The 26,212-nt window shown below is 37.9% G+C and overlaps 1 protein-coding gene across 4 annotated transcripts; it reads left to right on the top strand.

Annotated features, from left to right (window-relative positions):
- Nucleotides 1–4,119: 4,119 nt before the first annotated feature.
- On the top strand, nucleotides 4,120–13,488 carry Slitrk3 (SLIT and NTRK like family member 3). 4 transcript variants are annotated; one of them, XM_034501481.2, is made up of 2 exons: nucleotides 4,120–4,312; nucleotides 10,151–13,488. In XM_034501481.2, exon 2 carries the CDS (start codon nucleotides 10,172–10,174, stop codon nucleotides 13,109–13,111), a length of 2,940 nt encoding a protein of 979 aa, XP_034357372.1. In that variant the 5' UTR covers nucleotides 4,120–4,312; nucleotides 10,151–10,171; the 3' UTR covers nucleotides 13,112–13,488. The 4 variants fall into 4 exon arrangements, with proteins under 4 accessions (XP_034357372.1, XP_034357375.1, XP_034357371.1 ...); XM_034501484.2 differs by lacking the exon at nucleotides 4,120–4,312 and adding an exon at nucleotides 4,335–4,601; XM_034501480.2 differs by lacking the exon at nucleotides 4,120–4,312 and adding an exon at nucleotides 4,645–5,315.
- The last annotated feature ends 12,724 nt before the right edge of the window (nucleotides 13,489–26,212 follow it).

Below are 26,212 nucleotides of genomic sequence, written 5' to 3'. Positions count from 1 at the left end.
ACTCAAGCAAGAAGCAGAGGACCTACCTAAATGGGTCCTTGGCATAAAATTTATAGGTTTAATATGACTCCTAGTGGTCTTATTATATTTTATTTATATTTTTATTTTATTACCTTTTATTTTGTTATGTATTGTTGTTATCTCTTGTTACCTGCGCTTCTCTGATGAAAGACAAAAAGGAGTGGATTTAGATGGGAGGTGAGGTGGAGTGGTACTTGTGGGGAGTCGAGGGAGAAGAAACTATAATCAGGGTATATTACATCAGAAAAGAATATTTTCAGTAAAAGAGAAAATATTTTCAGTCAGTTAATTTTGTCCTAAAGTGAGCTCTCCTGAGATACACCAAGCTCTGCTCTATTGGCAATAATTATAGCATTGCCTTAATAATAACTTGACTTCAGATATTAAAGGATAGATTCCAATATCACATAATTAATCATGTGAGGTCAGTAGTTCTCAGCCTTCCTAATGCTGTGACCCTTTTAATCCATGGTGTAATGTTATTCCATGTTCCTTATGTTGTAGTGACACCTAAACACAAAGTGATTCTCTTGCAATAATTTTGGAAATACTATTATGAATCATAATGTAAATATAGGATATGCAAGATATTTGATATTCTGTACCCAGAGGGGTTGCAACCTACAAGCTGAGAATCACTGTCATAGGTCTTTTCTTTCCAGTCCCTTTAAAATGACTCTGTGATTCTATAAAAACCATTCTCAGGAGCTGATAAAATGGCTCAGGAGCAAACAAGGCCACTTGCTACCAAGCTTGAAGATCTAGATTTGATCCTCAAAATACACACATGTTTAAGAGAGCTCTAACTCCTTCAAGTTGACATTTAACATGCACAAGTGTACGGTGGCCTGTGCTACACTGAACAGATAAGCTTTGATTGTGTTAGGAGAGCTCAACCAACCTTTCAGATTCAAATACCTAGTTACATAAAAAAAAAAAAATCAGTCTTATTTAGTAGAAGACTAGAAAATCTTGAGATTCTTTAGGGAAAGTATATAAAGAGTGAACTTGAATGCATAACCCTTTCCCCATATTTATGCTTGTCTATTAGTTTGGTAATATAGTTTCAAACATAAATATGCTAAATGTTCACTAAGTTTTCATAAGATACTTATGAAGAAGAGGGTGGTGTGTGGATTCTTTTTGAACTGTGAGATATTTCCAAAGGCTTATCTCTGAAAATAAGGTAGAGCTGAACTAATCAACACTTCTGCAGCTATCTAGAACTCAGCCTGAACTGTTTGATTTCTCAAATTCTTTCATTAAATACTAATACTCCCCCCCAATTCTATTCTACACATTTATATTTGGTTAATTTTTGCAGGTTTTATTCTCATTTAAAACATAATTTATAATTGTGTTTTCAGTTGTTTTAATGGTGGTAGCTTAAATAAAGTTACAGCTTTTGGTTCAGTTAGTGTGCAAAATTATTTAGGATGTACAAGTAATGAAAATTAGAGAGCTTGAAGATTGTTTGCATAATAACTTAAAACAGGTTAACACATATTGATCACAGCATACAACATACAGTCAGGGCATGGTGCGATTTTTACAATATGACTGCATGTATGAAATGAGGCCTTAGGAATATGTATTCCATTGCACAATAAACTATCTTGATATTGCCTCAGTGTTACACATACCAAAATATTTGTTTACTCTAAACCACCTGATAGACTAAAATATAAGGTAGCCAAGAAAAAGTTGTCAACACTATTCATCTTAATTCCACGCTTTCCCTCTGGAAGATGTATTGCCTTTCTATCTTAAAAGTTGATAATAGCTAGCATCATATGTCCTTTTTGTTTGGTCTGGAAATTACATTCTATATACATATATAAAAATACATATATTGTTTTTATATTCACTTTTACTTGTTATTACATCACCAATACAAAGTATCTTTTTTATATAAAGTGGATGTTTCTTCTTTTCACAATATGTGGAAAGTAAGTTTCAATAAGTAAAACTATAGCTAAGGCAACAAATATCTTTGAAGTAAACACTAAAAGTCGTAACACATAACAAAGGCACATGAAAGGTGTTTTATCCCACGCATTATTTTTTTTAAAAAATCTGGCCTGAAATTTTTGTGTTGCTGGTGGTCACTTTTAATATTATCAGCTTATTTGATCAATTCACCTTTGCAGTGCTCCTTAGATCCAATAAATATGAGTATATTTGGAATTTTTGCATCAAAGGTATGCAGAAAAATTAAATGAAGTAAAAATAGATCCAAAAGTCAAAGAGAGTCAGCTAATTTAGAGAGGATGATGTGAGGTTCCTTCAGGGTTTTATTCCCCAGCCCAGAGGCAAAGAGCCATGTGTGTGATTTTACACTTGCCTATGTGTGGAATATGGCAACCCCTCCAGTTGTTCAGCCACTACACAAGGCCTGAAGCATCTCCTAACTCCTCAGCCTACTACTGCAGTTTGGTTCCTCTTACAACTGACTCTTGAAACAAAAAAATGGATACAGTTTGTTGGCAGTATTTCCTGGATAAAGCTCTTTGAAAACAAATTCAGAAACCTCATTAGGGAAACTGCTATGACAAATGTTCCATCCACACCCAAGTCTTCACACACGGAAGAGTCACAGAGAAAGCATTATTGACCTAGAAAACACTGATAAAAGTTTGAATTTTGCCCCATAAAACTGAAACACTATATTTAAAAAGAACAAACTTGATGTCATGGTGCTTTGGTCATGTTCTGGGTCACTGAAGATACTTTATTAATAATCTTAAAGGACATTGAGTATTTTGAAGAACAAACTGAAACATTTAAAGTATGACATTCTAAATCCCCACTTTACAGAATACCAAAGTGGTTACCATTCTGAATCAACTATGTTTGTGTGCCTATATGTTACATAAAGCTGAACAGGGCCTTCTTTCTGGGCTTGATCAATTCTATTCTCTTCTTTATAATGATAATAATATGGGCTCTTATGTGATTAAATACGTCTATAGAGCAGACAAATGGACAAAACTTCATAAAATAAGGGGCAAAGTATCTCTATGCCTGTCTCATAAAGGTTGTCATGAACAACTTAAAAGAAAGCTATGCTTCTTTTCAAGAGATAGTTGTAGTTCTTTTGAAAACTTCTGAAAATAAGGTCAAGTTGATTTTTTGCTCACAGTGATGATACACACATAGTTTCACTTGTCTTGGGCAATTCAACGTTTTCACATCTAAAAGGAATGGTGAGAGGCACGGAGATATTTCCTGGGGAACTACCCCTATTTTGTTTGGGAGTTAGTGGGAATGCTACCCTTTCTCCAAGACAGTTGGCTGATGAACAGGATCTATTAAAAAGAACTGCGTTGGTTTGCACTGCAGATTGGATGGAGGAGCAATGAGCAACTGCATTAACAAGACTGCAGTGGGGGCAGTGGTCCCCCGGATCATGGAGCACTCTTACATGTGTGCAAGCATCTTCCTAATGTCCTCATCTCATTTGTCACCAATTGGTATCTGGCTCCTCTCCCTAAAATCCCCACCCCCTTCCAACCATGCTACAATTTCATCACCGTCACCCCCCCCAAACCCTCACGTTAGTAAGTATAAAGAGATGAGGAAATGTGTGTACTTTCAGTTTGTCACCTATGTTGCAAGACCGTTGGTGGTTTCTACAAAGCACTTGGAATGGCTCCTGGTAAGCATTCAGCGATGTTGCCCCCCCCCGCCCCCCATACAGTTCAGATGCTCTTAATTTGATCATCTCCCCCACCCCACCCCCTTCAGTTTGAGCTGTAATTTTCCAAACAGCCATCTCTCATTTGCAAAAGTTAAAAATCAATCCACAGATACAGAATGCTGACTTCCTGACAGGATCTCTCTTAGTGGAGCTTGCAAATTGTGACCAATAAATAGTAAGGGGGGTGGGGGGGGAGAGGGAGAGAGAAGAGAGAAAAAAGGAGGGAGGGAGAGAGAAGAGAAGAGAGGAGAGAGAGAGAGAGAGAGAGAGAGAGAGAGAGAGAGAGAGAGAGAGAGAGAGAGAGAGAGAGAGAGAATCACTTGCTTCCTAAGCAGGGATTTGCCTGCGATGCGCTGCGAGAGGACTGCGGCGGCTGATTTACACAGTTGGCGCGGAGGAGGGGCCGGGGGTGCGGGGGGACAAGCTGGCGGAGGCTCCAGCGATGGGCTGATCTGGGGGCTCCGGAGCGCCGCTCCCTCGGTGCGCGATTTGGGGGCGGCTGATGGCTTTGCATTCGGGTTCCAGCCCTGCGTTTTCTGTATTGCCTTCTAGTCCCTGACCTGGCGCTCCCAGTTTAAAGGCAGACGTTCGGTAAGTAACGTGTAATCTGATTTTAGTTATTCCCTAGGCCATCAAAGCGGTACTTTTAAAGCAGGTCAGTCTTAAAAAGATGCGGTCGCCGCCACTGTCGCCGCCGCCGGGAGCGTCTCCTTGGCCTGGAACGCTCGCCCCCCTCCTCTACCCACCTCTCCCTGTCCTCTGGCTGAAGAAGTGAAGGCGCTCGAATGGTGGGCTGTCAGGGGATTCACACCCCGCCAACCAACGGGATCACATCGCATTCGTGTTCTGCCTGAGATTTCCCAACGCCAAGTGCAATGTGGTGTGTACAGCCATACTGTTGTATCTGTGTCCTCACCCCCACCCCCCACCCCGCCACCTGACCAATGCTGGGATCTGAGATCTAGTCGCCCCCTTCCTGCCTCCTTTCTGTCTCTCCCCACCCTGTCTTCTCTCATCTCCACGCCACCCACCCCCACTCCCACCCATCCAAAGGGCAAAGAGCAAAGACACTCGGGAAAGGCAAAGGGCTAGCTCTATTTCCTAGAGTAGACCGAGGCCGCAGCCAGGGATTGCGCTGTGAGAGAGACAATCTTTCAGCGAGACACAGAGAAAGAGAAATGCAGAAAGGGACCCGGGCTCTCAGGAACTGGGGAGCGTGCCACTGAAGGGAGAGCATCAAGATCTTTGATCAGGCGATCCAGGTCCTGGGACACTCGCACAGCCTGCCTGTCATCCGGGGCAAGCACAGAGAACAGTGGTCCTGAGCCCACGGTCGCCAGCTTCACCGCGCTAGGTGCGCGCCCGGCTCTCCCATCGCTATGCAGCGACCATTTCCCTCTAAGTCTAAAGGTGGACCACTCTGAAAGGATTACAAGCGTGATTTGGTAGCCTTTCCGAAAGTTGGTGGCTAGAAGAGGGGAAGATCCTGGGCGACAGAATGACGGATACAATGCAGCCTCGCGGAGAGTTTGCCCCTCCCGCTGAGAAGCCCCTTGGAGCGAACCTCGGAGATCCTGAGCGCTCTGCACCATAGGTACTCGTCGACATCCGTTCCTACTTTGCCTGATTGAAATCAGTGTGTGTCTCATGTAGGATGTGTAGAACGCATAGACTTTGGCTGCTGGATCTTCTATACATTCACAGGTGCTAGAATTTTTTTTTTAATTTTTATTTATATGTATTTATTTATTTTTAAGAATTGGATTCAATAGATGTAAAGACGTTGATGAAAAAACGGTTTCTGGAGACTAATATAACCTCAAACCTGTTCTTCAGGGGAAAGAAATCTTAACTCTATCATATAGGCCAGGTGGCCAAGAGGAAAACCCCTCCCCCCCGTGGAGCGCTGGGTTGTATTTTAAGAGACAGAAGGAAAACGGGGATGGATATATATATATATATATATATATATATATATATATATATATAATTTTTTTCTAAAGAGACTCCTTGTGTGCCTTGCCTGTAGGCAGTGGAATAAAAAGGGTTCTATAGAAGGCTGATAGCTCTTCAGAAAATGAATGATGCAGCATTTTAATTATTTGTTCCAGGGAGATCGTTTCGCTTCCATATTGGAATATTTAATCTTAGATCTGGAATGAAGGGGAGTACTGAAGGGGGGGTGGGAAAGGGGCTCGCTGTGTAGAAAGAGCTTCTTGTCCTTCTCTGGACAAATAAATGGTGCTGGCGCTTCCAGCAGGACACAGAAGAAACCAGCCCAAGGGCCCAGCATCCCCTAACTTTCAGAGCCCTTCCCACCTTTTAAACACGTTACACTAAAATAAAGGAAAGGCAGCTTGTGAAAAGGCCTTTAGGACATGGCCAAAGTCCAGCATCGAGAACTGTGGTTCCACAGACCACTGAGACATGGTTGCATAGGCCATTTACTGTGACTGAGAAGCCCAGGACAGTCTCCTGATAACCTATTCATTCCATTAGAGCCTGGGTGTCCACAGGATCCCCTGAAGCAGCTGCTGCCTTTGCAGACTGGGTGACCAAGGAGATGGACTAGGGGTACTGGGGAGGGAGGTAGAACTGCTCTGTCCCAAGCAGTTTTCAGTGTACACTGAGGTTTTTCAGTGTAGGCTAGTTTCCTGGTGGAGACCTCTCTGAGAAAAGGGTGGGTCTGGGATGTGAAGGGTACAGAGTGTTAGAGAATCTTCCAGCCTGCTTACTGAGTTCAATTGCTGTTTCCAATCTTAGTTACTGTGGGGCAATGGACAGATGCATGGATATTTTTAATGCAAGCTATCATCCAGATCTCAGACTGACTTTTAAGCATTGCTTTGCTCAATTACATGAAATAGATTTTAAAGTGGTAAGAAATTCATACCTATGTTCTTCCTCCTCCTCCTCCTCCTCCTCTTCCTCCTCCTCCTCCTCCTCCCCCAACCCTCTTCCCCTCCCCCTCCTTTTCCTCCTCCTCCTCCTCCTCCTTCTTTTTCTTTAATTTGGTTTTGTAAAATACCTTAAGAAAATCATCCTCAATACCTTCTAACTTTGAGGCTCTGACAATGGAGTTCAGTTATTTAGTAATGAGGAAACAGTGAGCCTATGGCCCCCCCTATGAATTGGTGATAGGATGGGGGAAGGGGTTTTGCATTATGGACACACTGCACAGTTCCCACTTAGCAGAACCCCTTGATGCTTGTTGGGCACTCCCCAATTCTACCACGAACTTGTGCTTTCTCCTAACATTTGAGGCCTTTGAAAGGTCCTTTTAGAGGGAGTCTGTGAGAGAGCTGGTTGCTTCCACCCTGTCAAATCTTTGTTTAATCACCTCTTATTAGGACACCCATTGTCATTATCTTTTGGGAATATTAGAGACAAAAGAGAAAGAGAGAAGAAGAGGAGGAAGAGGGTGGAAGAGAAGAGGAGCAGAGAAGAGAGCAGCAGGAGGAACTAAAGGAAAAGAACGTCAATGTCAGACATCTCCCTCTCTTGAGGTCTCCAGAGGAGGAGTGTGAATTGCTCTATTGCTTTTCCAGCTTCTCCATCCTCCTAGCAGTGGAGAGACAGGGGAAAGAAGGGGTGAGAAAGGGAAGAAGGGAGGGCAATATAGAGAAGGAGAAAGGGAGAGAGGGTGGAGGGGAAGCTGGGAAGGAGGAGAGAAAAGAAGAAAGGAAGAGCAGAAAGTTAAAAGGAAACACATAGTTGTTGAGTTAGAAGTAAATCTAAATTGAACGAAAGGTTTTGGTGCAAAGGGATTGAAGCAAAATTCAAGAGAAAGTCAGTTCAAGGCGCTGAGGATGCTTGAGCTCTTATTTGGGACAGCCAGCCAGCGCCAGAGAGACTCAGCTCTTCCACCTGCAGGATGTGGGTAACTAGCTCATCCTAGCCTTGAAGGGAAGTCTGTGAAGAGAAAGGCCCATTCCAAATATGGTTTCACTTTCCAAAGCCTCCACAGAAGAGGAGGAAGAGAAAGCAAAGGTCCAAGGGGCTGATTCTCGCCCCCACCTCTTTCCATGTCCTTCTAGCAAAGGAATGTTTTCCCCGGATTCTTTTCTCTTTCTCAGTCTTGCTTTATTCTTTTGAATACCTATACTCTTGACTGCTTTACTTCTTTTAGCTCCCCTTCATGCTCCCACGAGCAGACGCTATGCGCGCGCACGTGTGTGCACACACACAATTGTATAGTCAGGGCTTCTTAGTGCTCGCTCCCGACCAAGGGCTAAGCGTGTTCCCCTACTTGCAGCCCATTTTCATGAGGAGAAACGCTGGAGGGTTTTCAGCACACATTAAAAAACAATCAAAATACACAGCGCGAAAGAAATCCAAATCCTGCAGTGTGGTGTGAGCCTGCCTTCCCCCCCTGGTGCCCAACGGTGTAGGGTAACCAGGGAGAGCCGCTACAGAGGCGGCGCGCCCAGTAGCAGCGGAGCTGGAAGCCTGCTGCAGCCTCATCTCCTCCCTCCTTTTTATTGAGGGTGCCAAGCGGCAGTCCTGCATCCTAAAGAAGCCCATTGAAGAGCCCATTGCATTCTCTGCACGTCTCAAGCTAGCTTTTTAATTTATTTTTTAGGGCTTTCCCCCCTCTTCTCCAGCCCCCCTAGCTTCAGCTTCAGCGAGAGGAGACTGGACAAGAGAGGATCCTTAAACTCAAGCGTTGTTTTCCTTGCTGCTTGTCTTTTCATTCTTTTCCATAGTCAGTGCCGAGAAACAAAAATAAAAACCAAAATCCAAATCTCCTGCAAAATAGGTAAGTCAACGATATCTGGTTTAGCCGGGTTGCCTGAAGCCCAGAAGTGTGAAAAACAAGAAAAACATTTTTTTTTTTTTTTTTTTGAAATAGTGAGAAGGAATGTAATGTAAGTCGAATCTTAATATTTTGCAAGGAAGCCAAGGGAAGACTAAGTGGCACTGTAATGTATCCTCATCTGCTTTCTCTGTTTCTTTTTCATTTAATTGTTTCTAAAAATTGACTATTACATGCCGGAGGCAGATTCCACTTTGCTTTCTCAAGAGTTTCTCCTTGCAGCTGTGTTCATGATATGCCAGTGGAATGTAAAGATAAATTCTTCCCACTTCCCCTATAAATTATCTCTTTGTGCTCCTTGTGTTACAAGTTAAGAAATACTTCTTTGATATATGTATCTGATGTGGGGAGAAAATATAGGTTGGAGACCCTGATTTATTTTTATTGATTAAAATCAGCCATTGAAATTCAGTTGATATTTCACTGACTTGGGAAGGATAATGTAATAAACCTGGCATATTATAATGTATTTATGTACATGTCTTCATATGCTGATGAGACTAAGAAAAGTGAGAAAACCTTTAATGAAAGCACTGTATGTTTCCAGATTAGGGCACTGAATTAATTTCTTCTCATTGGAAAAATAAATCTTTTCTAAAATGTTTTTACATGCTTGATAATTAATGAGCAAGAATTGGAGTTTCCACCCACTATAGCCTTTAACCACCTACTTCTTTTCTAACCAGCTACATTCCCTTTATATTTTATGGTTCCTCAGTTGATCCCCAAGGCACAGATTCTTACTCCAAACTAAGCTCTTGCAAGTGTTTTGCTTCAGACACTCCCAGGCTTAGCGACCTTTAGCTGTCACTATCTTTAGCTCTGACAATTGCATGGGCCTGTTCTTCAGAAGATCTCATCACTCTAATGCTTTAACTTCCCAAATGAGAACATGTGTAGACATTATTTATTTAACTAAAGGATACTTACATTTTCTATGCTTGGACAGAAAAGGCTAGGGTTTGGGTATGGAAGTGGGCTCACATAGTAATTAAGTAGCTTTTCATGGTTTCTTAAAAGAAAGCTTAAGTTTATTTTATAACAACTTTCACATCTCAACATCTGATATTGGATAATATGTTCACTTTTCTTCACACTCTTTAATATCTTCTGGTTATAACATGTTTTAAAATAATAAATGTTTACAGTTTGCAGAACATTCCTTTTTTCCCATGACTTCCCATAAGATCGGCAATGGCAAACCTTAGTTTAAAGAGGCAAGCAAACATAATTACTAAGTCATTGTCTTTACAGCTGAATCTGTCTATGACCACAAAGCTGAGTCAGGGTTATAATTCTGTTTTTTTTTTTTTTTTTTTTTTTTTTTAAGAGGAAATCAGTGCAAGCTGGTTTTGTTTTTGTCATATAACATTTACCGAAACAGGGTTTGGTTCAGGAAAATGTCATTGCATGTTGCAATATGCCAGAGTCTCTTGAATTAAAATATAGGGCACACTTTAAGCATTAAACCTTTTGCTGCCTCATTTGGAGTTTCAGTTCCATACCTGCTAAGCTTTTCATGCTACTCTTTAAAAAAAGAAAATACCCCAGATGTAGGAATCAATTAAAGTAGTACAAAAGCTAAAAATTCTGCATCTTTATTTCTGTTGCAGTTTTTTAATCAACCAGGAACGATGAAGCCAACCATAGCTGAGATGCTACACAGAGGGAGAATGCTGTGGATAATTCTTCTAAGCACAATTGCTCTAGGATGGACTACCCCAATTCCCCTGATCGAGGACTCAGAGGAAATAGATGAGCCCTGTTTTGATCCATGCTACTGCGAAGTTAAAGAAAGCCTCTTTCACATACATTGTGACAGCAAAGGATTTACAAACATTAGTCAGATTACTGAATTCTGGTCAAGACCTTTTAAACTGTATCTTCAGAGGAATTCGATGAGAAAATTGTACACAAATAGTTTTCTTCACTTGAACAATGCTGTGTCCATTAACCTTGGGAACAATGCACTGCAGGACATTCAAACTGGAGCTTTTAATGGCCTTAAGATTTTAAAGAGACTATATCTCCATGAGAACAAACTAGATGTCTTCAGAAATGACACCTTCCTTGGCTTAGAAAGTCTGGAATATCTGCAGGCAGATTACAATGTCATTAAACGTATAGAAAGTGGGGCATTTCGCAACCTAAGTAAATTGAGGGTTCTAATCTTAAATGATAATCTCATCCCCGTGCTTCCAACCAATTTATTTAAAGCTGTTTCCTTAACCCATCTGGACCTTCGTGGAAACAGGTTAAAGGTTCTCTTCTACCGTGGGATGCTGGATCACATTGGCCGAAGCCTGATGGAGCTCCAGCTAGAAGAGAATCCTTGGAACTGTACCTGTGAGATTGTACAGCTGAAGAGTTGGCTGGAGCGAATTCCTTACACAGCCCTGGTGGGAGACATCACCTGTGAGACGCCTTTCCATTTCCATGGGAAGGATCTCCGTGAAATCAAGAAGACTGAACTCTGTCCACTGTTGTCTGACTCTGAGGTGGAGGCCAGTCTGGGGATTCCCCACTTATCATCAAGCAAGGAGAATGCCTGGCCAACTAAACCTTCTTCTATGTTGTCTTCTGTTCATTTTACTGCTTCATCTGTTGAATATAAGTCCTCTAATAAACAACCAAAACCCACCAAACAGCCCCGAACACCCAGACCACCTTCGACATCCCAGGCTTTATATCCTGGTCCAAATCAACCTCCTATTGCTCCCTATCAGACTAGACCACCCATTCCCATTATATGTCCTACTGGGTGTACATGCAATTTGCATATCAATGACCTTGGCTTGACTGTCAACTGCAAAGAACGAGGATTTAACAACATCTCTGAACTCCTTCCAAGGCCCTTGAATGCCAAGAAGCTGTACCTGAGCAGCAATCTTATTCAGAAGATATACCGCTCTGATTTTTGGAATTTTTCTTCTTTGGATCTCTTGCACCTGGGGAACAATCGCATTTCCTATGTCCAGGATGGGGCTTTCATCAACCTGCCCAACCTGAAGAGTCTCTTTCTTAACGGCAACGATATAGAAAAGTTGACACCAGGTATGTTCCGGGGTCTACAGAGCTTGCATTACTTGTACTTCGAATTCAACGTCATCCGGGAAATCCAACCTGCAGCCTTCAGCCTCATGCCCAACTTGAAGCTACTATTTCTCAACAATAACTTGCTGAGGACTCTGCCAACTGATGCCTTTGCAGGCACATCCCTGGCTCGGCTTAACTTGAGGAAGAACTACTTTCTCTATCTGCCAGTGGCTGGCGTCCTTGAACACCTGAATGCCATTGTGCAGATAGATCTCAATGAGAATCCTTGGGACTGCACTTGTGACCTAGTCCCCTTTAAGCAGTGGATCGAAACCATCAGCTCAGTCAGCGTGGTAGGTGATGTACTCTGTAGGACCCCCGAGAACCTCACCCACCGTGATGTGCGCACTATTGAGCTGGAAGTTTTATGCCCAGAGATGCTGCATATTGCCCAACCTGGACCATCCCCACCCCAGCCTGGAGATAACCACTCTAACGGGAGACCAACAAGTGCATCACCTTATGAGTTCTCTCCTCCCGGGGGCCCTGTGCCACTTTCTGTGTTGATTCTCAGCCTGCTGGTTCTGTTCTTCTCAGCTGTCTTTGTTGCTGCAGGCCTCTTTGCCTATGTGCTCCGTCGGCGTAGGAAGAAGCTGCCCTTTAGAAGCAAGAGGCAGGAAGGTGTGGACCTTACAGGAATCCAGATGCAATGCCACCGTCTGTTTGAGGACAGTGGAGGCAATGGTGGTGGGAACGGAGGTGGAGGGCGACCAACTCTGTCCTCGCCAGATAAAGCCCCTCCCGTGGGTCACGTGTATGAGTATATACCCCACCCAGTTACTCAGATGTGTAACAACCCCATCTATAAGCCTCGAGAGGAGGAAGAAGTGGCTGCCTCTGCAGCCCAGGATGCAGGAGCTTCAGACCGTGGAGGTCCTGGAACACAGCCACCAGGAATGGGTGAGGTGCTCTTAGGAAGTGAGCAGTTTGCAGAAACACCCAAGGAGAACCACAGTAACTACCGGACCTTGCTGGAAAAAGAGAAGGAGTGGGCCCTGGCTGTTTCCAACTCCCAACTGAACACCATAGTGACGGTGAACCATCACCACCCTCACCCCCACCACTCGGCAGTTGGTGGGGTTTCAGGGGTAGGTGGAGGGACTGGGGGAGACTTGGCTGGGTTCCGTCACCACGAGAAGAATGGTGGGGTGGTGCTGTTTCCCCCTGGGGGAGGTTGTGGTGGTGGCAATCTGCTACTAGACCGTGAGAGGCCACAGCCTGCTCCATGCACAGTGGGATTTGTGGACTGTCTCTATGGCACAGTGCCCAAATTAAAGGAACTACATGTCCACCCCCCTGGCATGCAATATCCAGACTTACAGCAGGATGCCAGGCTCAAAGAAACCCTTCTCTTCTCAGCTGGAAAGGGCTTCACAGACCACCAAACCCCCAAAAGTGATTACCTCGACTTAAGGGCCAAACTTCAAACTAAGCCGGATTACCTCGAAGTTCTGGAGAAAACAGCATACAGGTTCTAACTGAAAGAAGAAAATAAATTAGTGGCTTTGTTTTGATTTCCAAAAGAAAAGGAGAAATAAAAAGAAATATATCCCCGGCTCCCAGTATACTTGTCCCAATAACTACATCCTTACAATTTCCCCTGCCCAGGACAGAACTGAAACGCATGATAACTAGAGAATACAAAAGTGTGCTCCCCCCTCTCAGATGCGATTTTGAGGAAGGGCCATACTCAGATCATTAATCAATGAAGTGCCTTCGCAGACTTTTGCCAGCAAATGTTATCATTATTTTTTATACTGAAACTCGAGACTTTGACTGTGCCATGTGTGAGGTATATTGGGGATCGTTGTATTGACCCTAAATGAGTAAAATTCAATGTGTCTTTTTATTTTCAGCAACTTTTCTTCCCTTTAGTTGCAGTTTTGTTTGAAAGGGAGGGGGGAGGTTGACATTTATGGCTTTCTCTCCTTTTCCCATCATGGCACAGATTCTGTACATGTATTAACAATGCAGTTTGCTGCATGCTTGAAAACTGCAGGATGGGGAGGGAGGGGCGGGTCTTGCTTGAATGTTCTCACACTGTTGTCTCACACACATATTCATATGCACACAACAAATACCTACATACACTTAGGTCCCTCAACCTGCACTGGGTGCAGTACACACACACTCTCTCTCTCACACACACACACACACACACACACACACACACACACACACACACACACGACACACACACACACACGCACTTCTCCCCTGCAACTTAATATGCTTAGTTCGGGTTTGATCTGTTTCTTCCTCTACATAGCTCCACGTGCCCTTCACTCCTAGTGTACAGCTGAAAGCGTCTCTCCTACCACCCTGGGAAAAGTCACATTCGAGGCTGGATCCTACTGAAGTCAAGGCTTGTTGGTTTAACAGCTGGAGACACACCTAGGGTTGAGCACCCTCTTTGTGACATTTCATCTTGATGTCAAGATTTTTGAGAACATCTGCACTTTCTTATATATATATATATATAAATATAAATATATGATATTAAAAATAAAAAAGCAACTGGGTATATATCACTAACAGCTTTGTAGGAAGCACTTTTAATGTTTTCTCTCTCACACACAAAGATTCAAAAGAAATGTGCATATATTTATTCTGTAATTTCAGTGATTATAAATTGTAAAGGTAATGTTTAATCATTGTATAGTGATTATGCGTCTGGTATAGCTTTCCTAATAAAAAGTTTTTGAAAAAAAACATAATACATTATATATAGAAGATACAAAGCTTGAATTTAAACTTCAGCTATGCCATGCTTTACCTGCTCCCATTTAAAAATATTTATTTTACTTGATATACAGAAAGCTAAATGATTACCAAGTCTGATGCACTGTGATATTGATAAATATTATTATACCTTATCCATATCCCCCATAGGATTAAATTGGGGCTTGGATATGCTGATCTATTTTTCATGGGTTGTAAATTTTAAATTCAGTTTCCCAGTGAGGCACTGTTCCATAGGTAGGGTGTGACTGGGAGAAAACAAAGTGACTGAATGAGGAAACATAGGAGCAATCTGGGTGAATTAATCTCACGTCTGTGGGTTTCAGACATGACATGAAGGGACAGAGAAACAAGCTAAGAGTAGCTCTCCTTAAATTAAAACAAGCACTAAAATTAGATCTAAGAGCAGCTTAAGTACAGCCACAATCTCCATGCTCAAACACAGCTCCAGAAAAGCCTAAGACTTCAAGTCAATGAAACTGTAGAATATCTGTTATCTGCTAAAGTTGTGATTTTTATGTTTGGATATTTTTTTTTCGCAACCATTCACCGTAAATGGACCCAGAAATGCTTAAGTTAAGAAGTTTGATTATGATTAAGTTTCATTTTATGTATGACATTAAAAAGATGTTTCAAAGTTTCTTGAGGATACTTTAAGTTATGATCCATTTTCGTGTGAGCAAAACCAAAGAAAATTGAAGTTTAGTACGCAAGTGAGAGATAGAGGCATTTACCCAGTTAGGCCAGTAGATGGCAGAAGAGCTCCAGCGATCTCCAGACACAGCCACCAATGACGTGTGGAGTGAGGTTTGGGTTCCTTAAAGCTGCTCTTAGAAATGATCATTACAGGTTGAATGTAATTCACCGTGAGTCTCTGAGGCCTTACATTTCATCATTTTCCCATAGAAAAGAAGAATAGCATCAGTTTCTAAATCTGTGTGGTATATACATTCAGGTATTGAATTTAAAAAAGATGGAGGGGGGCGAGTGAATGTCTAGAACCTGTTAAAATAACCATTAACTTCATGCAGCTATCAGTGTGGACATACACAGATAAAACACACAAGTACATCAGTATGAAAATGCACGTTTCAGGGATTCTTTGCATTTAATATAAGGCGTATGTAATTTCTGTCATCAATTATTCATTCTATTTTGGAGTGAATTTAGAAAGCCCATACAACTAATTACTGTCCCTTTCTGTAACATGTCGAAATGAAGCTCTCCTTATTTAGTAGAGTTGAACACGTTATAAAACAGATACCTTTATGTGAGCTTTCTATAGATCACCTTTGCCAGATATCACATCTTGCATTTTTTAAATCATCTTTCCCTATTACTGATTTTTAAAAAATACATTACTGTTTTTAGAGGTTTCACAATTTGATTTGTGGAGTCACTGTAACTACAGTGACTATTAACCTTCCAATTCTTTCTATTAAATCATTCTGGTGAACAGAAGAAATAAGAGTAAAACCCTCGATCTTTCAAATACTAATAATGCCTTCCTAGAAAACCATGGGGCCACGCAACACAGTATATTAAACGTATCAGGTTAAATGTTACCCCTAAGGACCCTGGTGCTTTTGACATTGAAAAATAAGTCTTCATAAACATTACTGAATTAAAATATAACTTGATAATTGTAATATTTATATTTTATTTATCAAATATTGAAGTTTATCTTAAAATTCACCCTTGAATGATTAATAAATTAATTTATATAGTGAGAACAAATTTTTATGAGAATGAAATTTTGTATTTAAGAGGGAAATATTTTGCTTTCATGGATTTTTATATTCCCTGACTCATTATTTATTTTAATTTTGCACTAACTAAAATTGATTTAAGAAACTTTAGTTTATAATAACATATTATTTCCATTAAATTCCATTAATATTACCATAAGTATGAATTAGCATCTGCTTCATGTTTTTTATTGAAGGAAATTGCTTACTTTTTTGTTTTTACAAAACAGATAACTAATTCCCTTCATAACAATGTTCTGCTACTGAGATTGACCAAAATCTCATATATATTTTCTTTTCTTTATTACTTTTTAATTATTAGTCACAATAATAGTATTTGGAAATTGCAAATGCATTGTGGTGTCCCTTCAACTCTGACATGATTAGTGTAAAACTGTTGCAGATGATCAGTATAATTCAGAATAGGTTTCAAATATTATATATCATTATATGGTATTATTTATGTAGATGATTTTATATTTTGACTAGAAAGACATTATTTCATCAAATGGCAAAATTATTTAAAATAGGATGGTGACTACAATATTTTTAATAAAAGTTCAGAGATAAAATTAACAAAGAAAGCTTAATGACTGATTTGGAACTTTTTTTTTTCTTAACTTGGAAATTTTAGTTTGAAAGCCTTATCATCTTAAGAGAACATGTGTGTGTTTAGGGTTCTGTTTGCCCCAATGCTGCAGCAGGAAGCTCCTCCAGCCATCTTAGCATAGCAGTAGACTCATTCAGGATAAACCCTGCATTAGCACACACTTACACTTTTTTAAATTACATTGTCCACACCAATAAGTTGGCATTTCTTTTAAATGACTTTAACGAAGGGAATACCCATGAAATCCCCTGCAAGATGTGGCATACAGGACTATGACAATCAAGGACATTGTCTAGGGACATGATGTTGCCAGAGCTATCTAAATCAAGTGATTGAACATATACATTTGTTACTTATACTCAGCCCAAATTCCTCAGTTATGAAATTTCAGGTGAAGACAACAAATCCTTAACTAAATTGATTGCATACATGTTCTGTCTAATGTATTAGAGGCCTTTGAAAGAAATCAGAGCAATAACACATATATTTGTGTGTACTGACATATACATAGAAATGTGTCGATATATTGTATACACCTTTATATAGTTTATATATGCAGAATTATATAAAAATTACTCATGTTCCTACATGTATAATGATCACTTTTATGCGCTTATTTTTCTTGCTTTCCTCTAGCCACCCTCCAAGTAAAGCTGGAAGAAATGAGAAGCTTTCACTCTCGGTAACTTCACATGTAAAAGTTGAAGCTGAAATCAAGATTTCTGAATTTAAAAGTTTTTCTTTTTTTCTTTTTTGTTACCACTCACTTTGTTTCATTTTATTATATGAATCAGAAGAGAAAATCTCACTTAAATGGTGATTCATTTTAACTAAATATTCAAAATGAAGAGACTTATTTCTTATTATGTATCCAATGTAAGTCGAGTGAAAAACAGATGCTACATGCTACTTCTTCTATATGTTTGCCCAGATACATTTTAGAGGTATAAATAATTTTAATAGCCCTTTAAATTTGAGGAGCTGTTAGAAATTTTTCTAGATACAAAGCAAGACTGAAATTGTGAAGTTATAAGAGACTTAAAAAGCAGTTTATGACACATATACAGTTTCATGTTTAGAAACCAATTACAACTACCATATTCAAATGCTTAATAACAAACACAGTCACAGACAGGGGCAAGCATTTTTATTATGTTCTTCCATCCTCATCAAAGATGAAGTTTTCATATCAAAAATTGGTGTAAATAGAACTCACTCCTAGTGCCAAGGTGATGCTTTAGCCCATTTGTTGTTTCTGGTAATTTTGCGTTCTGAAAATTATGTGCATATTTCTTTTCCATTGCATGTTGTTATTCAAATGGCTTTAAAACTTTAATAGAGAACAATATTCATACTAAACTTCACAGAAGTATTGTCACAAAGCCATGATAAAAATTCATGATTTGATCCAACTCTTACCTTTAAACATAATTAAAGAATAAGCATTATTAAAAAGACTTCCTTAAATACTACTCAGCTTCATTAAGTCCCATACTGCCTAAATTGATATTTTAATATACTATGCTTATTTATTACCACAAGATTAACTGATTTGGTTTGTAATATTTATTTTATTAAAACAAAGTAAGTTCCACAAGAAAGGATGTGCTGATGACCGTATTCATTCAAATTTGAACAACTGGTTTCAATCAATTTATAATGATCTCTATTTTCTTTTGTTTCTTTAGACAATGTCTTACTTAGAAGCCCAAGCTATTTTTAAATTTACCAGATAATCCAGACTGATCTTACTCTCAAGACAATTCTCCTGCCTCAGACTCCGAAGTGCTGATATTGGAGGTGTGAGCTCTTCAGCAAGGCACAACCTCAAGGACAATATGTCAGGATATGATTTTTGCACTTTATTTCATTTGAGTGAAGGAATAGCACAATGACTGTAGCTAGTTTTAATAGCAAAACTAAATGTCCCTTACCAAAGGAAGGCAAACCTGGCTTCTAAAAATAGATTTGAAACGAAAGTATTGTGAAACTGTGGGAGGATGGAAGAAAACTCCTTCTCCTGCAGCTTCCTTCTGATGGTCCAGTCTGCCCTACACCATTGCCAGGCTCTGAGTAAGTCCTCAAGTGTCTTGGCACTAAAGACCTGTTCACTGAGCTTAGAGGGTGCTGAGGTGAAACCAATATTTGAAGAGAGCCCAGGGCTTAATAGCGTAGCACCTGGGTCCCTACCCTTTTCTCTAAACTAACGACATAATTCGGCCTCTTGTGTCTATGAAGTCACTTGCATTTGGTGAGAAAGCTCAACACCGAAAAATATAGTGAAGTCACTGGTGACCAAAGAGTATCAGCATGCATCTGAAAATACAGAGGCAAGTGCTACCGTCTCGGACCATGCTCAGCATCCTCTACAACACCCATTGCTTTTGTCATAGCATCTTAAATACTGACTGAATTGACCTTTAGTTGGTAATGTTAGATTTATGACACAAGCTGTCCATACTTCTCACTATTCTCACTACTGAGAAGGTAATCCATTGCCATGTAGAATTCTCTCTCTCTCTCTCTCTCTCTATATATATATATATATATATGTATATATATATATATATATATATATATATATATATATATATATCTCCTTTCCTTCTCTCTCAACAGAATTCTGATAAAAAGATTCCACATGTTCTTGAGATTAAATATTAACAAATTACAAAAAATAGCCTGCCAAATGCATAAATTAATAACCATAGTCTGCAATGAAGTGACATTTGGATAAACTACTATATGATCTACACAAAGTAATTTATATCATTTTTAAAATCATATTTGGGTTCTTTGTTGGTTTTAAATTCAAAATGGAAGTTTTGAGGCCATATTTCTAAAACACTAGACAGCTCTTTTGAGGCAAGCATAGACTATGTTGATTTTGATGAACTATCACTTGTACATGGAAAAAAAGCAACCTCATGTATTTCTCCTCTTGTCTTCACAATACCCATTTCAACAAAAAGACTAATGGAACCAGAGGGGAAATGAAAATGTCTTTCTCTGACAAGTGTTTAATCTAGGTTTAGTAGACTAAGTTTGAAGTGGATTTTTGTATTAACCTCTTGAGAACCTAATTTTGGAGAGTTTAAATCCACAGGAGGTTACTGTGTATTTTCACTTGGTTCTAAGCCATTTCAATTACCATCTGTTAATATATTCATTGACTGACATGCAATTCGACTTGAATCCAAACTAACTGTAATTAAAATAATTTCTAATATAAAAATATCATTGGAGAAACATACTAATGCAGAATAAATAATTTATCTTAGTTTATTTTCTAAATATATAAAATGAACTACTGTGCTTTTATATTTCTTTATAGATTTATCATTTCTATATTTTGGCAATTTTATATATGTCTATAATCTACTTAATCACATCTATTCACCATTACTGTCCTCTTCTACATTGGCAATATCAATTCGCTGATATAACTTCATGTCTTCTTATTTTTTATTTCAATACACAAACACACACATGCACACACAGACACCCCCCCACCCCCCACACATACCCACACACACAGCATAAACCACGTGCCTTGAGGTAGATGTCAACTCAATTACTTTACCTATTGAGTACATGACAAAAAATATGAAGTCTCACACTTGAAATGACAAGATGGACTGTGTCTCTTACTTTATTTCAGTTTCTCATCTGTTGTAGGTATAGATAAAGTGCAATTAGATTATGAGAAAAATATCATACCAATAATCATATATGTGAATACCTAAAATATATTTTTGAAAGATACAAATTTAATACCTATATGATCACAGTTTAATTCTAAGGTAATATGAGGCCTTAAAAAAAGACATGTCATCCCTACTCTTATTGAAATCTGGATGTTGAAAGACTGCAGTTATGTTTCCCCCTGTTTTACTGAAGGATATTATTATACACTATTTAGCAGACAGTGATATTTTGCAAACAAGAAATGTTTAAGGAAGATGTAGAAAAGATATCTGTTTGTTAAAATATAAACTTCTGGCATTCTTTTGCCTCAAGGTTTTAGATATGTCTAAATATGCATATCTTTAAATATGAATGCTCTCTTTCACGGTTTCTTACACTTCAGTTGTATATTTCAAAGATAACAAGACTTTTTGCAGAAATATAAAAATATTTGAAAATTCCATATCATTAGTAATCATAACTGTTCAATACCTTTAATTGCATTGAACATGTACTTTTATTATTTTAGAATTTGTACCAAATGCATTGAAGGATTTCAAAATTGTGTTAAAGCAAACAATCACAAATCTGTTACAAAAAAAGCACTATAGATAGACTTATGAATATGTAGATAATAAATTCATCACTTATGGAGTAGAATTAAATAAAATTAAAGTAAAATAATATTAAAATCTCAATAATATAATCTTTAATGATGTGAAAATATATTAACATTTGAATAAAAAGTATGTGCATATGTAATGTACATATTTTTTACATAGTGTTTTTAATATTTCTGCTAATAAAAGTGCTATGACAGTATATAAAATGTTGATTTGCAACTCACAAAAGTTATCTATAAATTTTATATTTTAATCTACTACAAAACTAGTAATTTAATTTGAAAATTCATAAATGATTTTACATAGGTGTTAGAGTACTGATAGTTTGAAAAGAAGTTCCAGGGAAAGGTTTAATTCCCATATATTCAAGATACTAATAAAATTTTAATCACAGGTTATAAAGTATCAATTTTTATGAAAGTTAGAGATCAATTAAAGTATATGTTACATCAAAGTGTATGTTCTTGATTGTTTATACTTAAGAGATTGTTTATAGTTTAGGATATCAGAATTGCTTACAGTAGTTGAATATTTTCCATCATAGTATGATTCTTATTTTGATGAGTTGCCATTATGTCAAGTAGAAGACTGTGCTATCTACAAAACGAAACAATAACAAAAAGAAAATTAGCAAAGTAAATTCTTTCAAACTAGCCAGAAAAAGAAAACAATCTAGATGTCTATCAACAGATGAATTCTAATGTGGTACATTTAAACAATTGATACTCAGCTGTTAAAAAAATAAAACTCATGAAATTTGCAAGAAGGAGGCAGGAAAATATTTATCCTGAGGTAGTCCAGACCCCAAAAGAAAAATATACTGTGCATTCTCTTATATGTGATTTTAGCTTTTGAGCTTTTAATAGGAATACTATTATCTTTATAACCATGCAAATTAGTTAATCTGAAGGACTAGGTGATGGAGGGCATCTTCCAAGAAAGAAAAAATATAATATATAGTTATGGTGAAACAGAAGCCAGACTTAAATGAGAGGATTAAATGGAGATGAGAATGATAGCAGGGGCTGAGGGAGAGAATAGGGAGGATTAGGACAACTAACACTGTGCTGTTCTGAATAAGAATGGCCCTCATAGGCTTGTGTTTTTGAATTCAAGCTCCCCAATCAGTGGAAGTCTTTGGGAAATATTAAGAGGTGTGGACTTGATTGATGATAATAAGAGTGGGTTTTGAGGTATCAAAAGCACGTTTTATGTATGTATATATGTATGTATGTATGTATGTACATATGTACATACTTTTGTATGAATCTATTTATCTATCCATCTATCCACCACCCACCCATCACCCACCCATCTCTTCTATCTATCTATCTATCTATCTATCTATCTATCTATCTATCTATCTATCTATCTATCTTCCTGATGCCAGCTATAGCATTATGCCTGTCTTCTTTCTACAAATTATGTACATGGAGTAATTCTCTAGAACTGTAAGCAAGCCTCTAATTAAATGTTGTTTTTGATGAATTGCCTTAGTCATGATGCCTCTTCAGAGCAATACAAGAGTAACTAAAACAACACTAAAGGCCATTTGAGGGGTCATATAGAAATCTTTAAAACATATACAGGTATATAAAGAAATCTAAATAGAGTCATCAACTATCAAGGAAGACAACATGCCAACTAGACATTTTTTAACAGAAAGTGAAACCTCCAGTATCAGAAATTGGTTGCATCTAATTGAGTTGTTGGCCAAGGATATCTAATAGAAACCCCCAAACAACACCAACTATTGTCAAAGCTCTTGGTCGCTGTTTTCAAATTGATGGTAAGGTCCAATTACTGAAGACAACACTTTCATATCTCATTAAACAAAATGTCCAGCTGATTGCTCACTAGATTCTTCAGGCCTACTGACCAGTGTTCATGGTTCTGGAAGATGTACTGCATCCTATTAGAAGAAAATGTTAAATCCCAACCCAGCTACAAATCCAGTGTTTTATAATGATGTCTTTCTGCAAAATCCATTGCTGCAATAGTAGCATACGTATGAAGAGGTAACTAATCACTCTGATTGGATCTAAGGCCAACTTCTTAAGGCCAATGCCTGACATTGGTTGATTTCCCATTCTTAGCCAAAAGGCTATAAACAATTCAAAGGAAAGATTGGTTCTCTCCAATAGAGTTTTACTTGGAACATAAACTGCTCTTGAAGTCGGGCTTCATGCTTAGCAGTAGATAGCCAACACGAAGTGAACCCAAGGATGATTTTGTAGAATTTTTTTTCTCATATTGCTTTATTTTGGCATCTTTCTAACCCTACTACTATTTTGTTTATATGTTATAATTTTCAATTGTGTGTTTATAGGGATTTTTTTTGTGTATGTATGTGGGTATACACATATGATGTGTGTGTGTTTCCTTGTTTTTTCATGTTTTAAAGATATTTATTTTATTTTTGCATTTTACCTTTGTCTGTTTTTTTTTTTTTCTAAAGAGAGAAAGAGGGCATAGATTTGAGTGGGTGTGGAGGTAGGAAGGATCTGGAAAAAGGTGGGAAACGGAAAGTGTAATCAGAATATGATGTATCCATATTCAACAATAAGAAAAGGTGAAAGAAGACTAATGAAAGGAGAAAAATAAATTTTGAATATCTATTGCTTGAGTGATTATTTTTAAAGATTGGATCCCTTTTCTTTCTTGCTATTATCAGGTACCAACACTACAGTAGTTTATGTAGTGTCATCCCTTTGTCTGTCCCTCTGGGCTGAAGCTAGAATACAGAAACAAGTCTTCATCAAAAGAAGATCCCACACCTAAGCACTGATAGTGACTGTCAGCATAATAAACAGTGCCATGAAAACAGAATTTAAGAGACTAACTTTCCTCAGTACTTCAGGACTGGTGCACTTGACTTTTATTTTTGTTTTCAGTGTTGAGGGTGGGACTCTGTGTCTCAAGTGTATGTATCAAGAGTGCTGTCACTAAACTGCATATACAGCCTTATCCTAAAATTAAAATGAGTAGTCAACAAATCCAGCTTGAAAATTCTTTAAAAGTTTTCAACAGTTCCAGTTCTCAACTATCTTCATAATGTGAAAAAAGACTAAATTTCATGACTCAATGCTTCTTTCCATAAAAAGAAGATAATGAAATTGTAAGTTCAGATTAACTGTCATTTGTTAGTGAACATTCTGATGGTGCTCCCATGTCAACCCTAGCTCTGGAAGACATTACAGTAAATATGTCAATATACTTGTGTCAATGGCCTCATAGAAAAGTCTCTTTATTTTTCCTAACGTAGCAAAATCTCAGACCTTTTCACACTTAGAAGTATTTAGAATAGATTGTCACAACCGGCACAAATACCTTTGTTACATTTATGATCTGCTAGTTTGAAGAACTTTTGTTTGAGGGGGTAAGCATTTAAGCATGTATAAAAAGTGAATACTTGTTTAAGTGATCATATATTTCTTGATGGCCATCTCTTAGCCAGAAAGAGATCTCACGTATTAAGAGAATAGGAAGGAGGAAGGATTTAAGGGAAAGTTTTTTCACTCATCTGGATGTGTATGATCGTTTTTCCTTTACTCTCAAAACTTTAGTTTCTCTCAAATATATCTTAAGTACACCAAAACAGAAACACAGGATTTATTGAATGTTTTAAAATTAGTCTTTGATATTCAAATAATAATTGAAAATTATTTTAACGTGTTTTAGAATAATGATATGTCCCATAGGGGATCTCCCAGGAAAGCACCTGGGTGATGGAGTATTTCCATGGGAAAAAAAAACCCATAAAACTAATGGAAGTTGTTGGAAATTGGAGGAATAAGAAAGTAGAAGTGTATTTGAGTATTAAATTAGCAGTATTTTACATTTTCACCTAGAATTTTATGTCATAGACATAGGTGTGTTAGAAACTAATTAGGTTATTGTCCTTGTGCTTTCATGAAAATACTAAAAAACTCTTTGAGAGTTTCTTTTAGACAATTCTAAAATTTGAAGATCATTCTAAGTATTAATATCAAAATGATCTGAGTTCTTTGTTATTTGATAATCTGTGTGGCACAGATATTAAAACTGATTAAAACTGTCTTTTGAAATAATTTTGCTAAATTTGAAATCAACCTAATCTGTCATCTGTGAATACACATAAATTCAACTCTCTTGCACGTTTTCCAAACTACTCATTAAAAGTAATTGCTGTATGTCCTATGAAAGCTATAATGTTTTTGGTATGTATCTGATTTATGAATTATTTGAGGCATCAAATTTGGCCAAAAACCATGAGTGGGATATATGTGAAGCTGGTGGACATTGGCTTATTTCTGATTAACTGCTGAATTCAACACAGTAGTAGGACTAGTAAATGCATGAACTGTATCTCTTCAGACCTAGGGGAACTCTTACAAAAATATTTGTTAGTTTCTTTTTAACTATTTAATATGTTTTAATTTTTAAATTAATTTTCCAAATTTACTGGTTGTTTTTAAACATTTTTATCTATTTGTCATCTATCATCTATGAATTCATGTATCTATCTATCTATTATTTATCTGTTTATCCATTTATCTTCTATCTTTGTATGTGTGTGTGTGCACATGTGTGCAAGTATGATTCTGGATATGGATATATACATATTTGAGTGTGAATACCCATGAAATCCAGAAGCTATATCTCCTGAAGCTGTAGTAACAGGCAGTTGTGAACCACTAAATATAGGTGATGACAATGGAGCTCAGGTCTTCCAAAAGTGCCATATATACACTTTATTACTGAAAAATCTCTCAGTTGTCATTTCCCTATTTATATAATTAAATAACCAGTTTGTAGACTAAAGAAAGGCCAAGAAGGTAACTCAATAATAAGGTAGGTTAAAGATTATTTTCTTTATAATAAGTCTAGATTTACATTAAATGGTTATAATGGTTAAGAAATGATTTTTTATTTATCCATATTCTCTATTATATAAGTTACCAACTTATGTTACTATGGTAAGGTTTTTGTTTTTTTGCTCTTTTTTTCTTTTATTTTATTGGATATTTTATTTACATTTCAGATGTTATCACCTTTCCCCATTTCCCCTTACCCTGAAATCCAGTATCTTATACCCCCTTCTCCTGCTTCTATGAAGATGGCTGGTGGTTTAGACCCTGGGAGCTCTGGTTGTTTGGTATTGTTGCTCTCCCCATGGGACCACAAACC

Source organism: Arvicanthis niloticus, chromosome 4, assembly GCF_011762505.2.
Source record: "Arvicanthis niloticus isolate mArvNil1 chromosome 4, mArvNil1.pat.X, whole genome shotgun sequence".
Classification (NCBI taxonomy): Eukaryota; Metazoa; Chordata; class Mammalia; order Rodentia; family Muridae; genus Arvicanthis; species Arvicanthis niloticus.
This window is presented reverse-complemented; position numbering and strand designations above follow the sequence as displayed.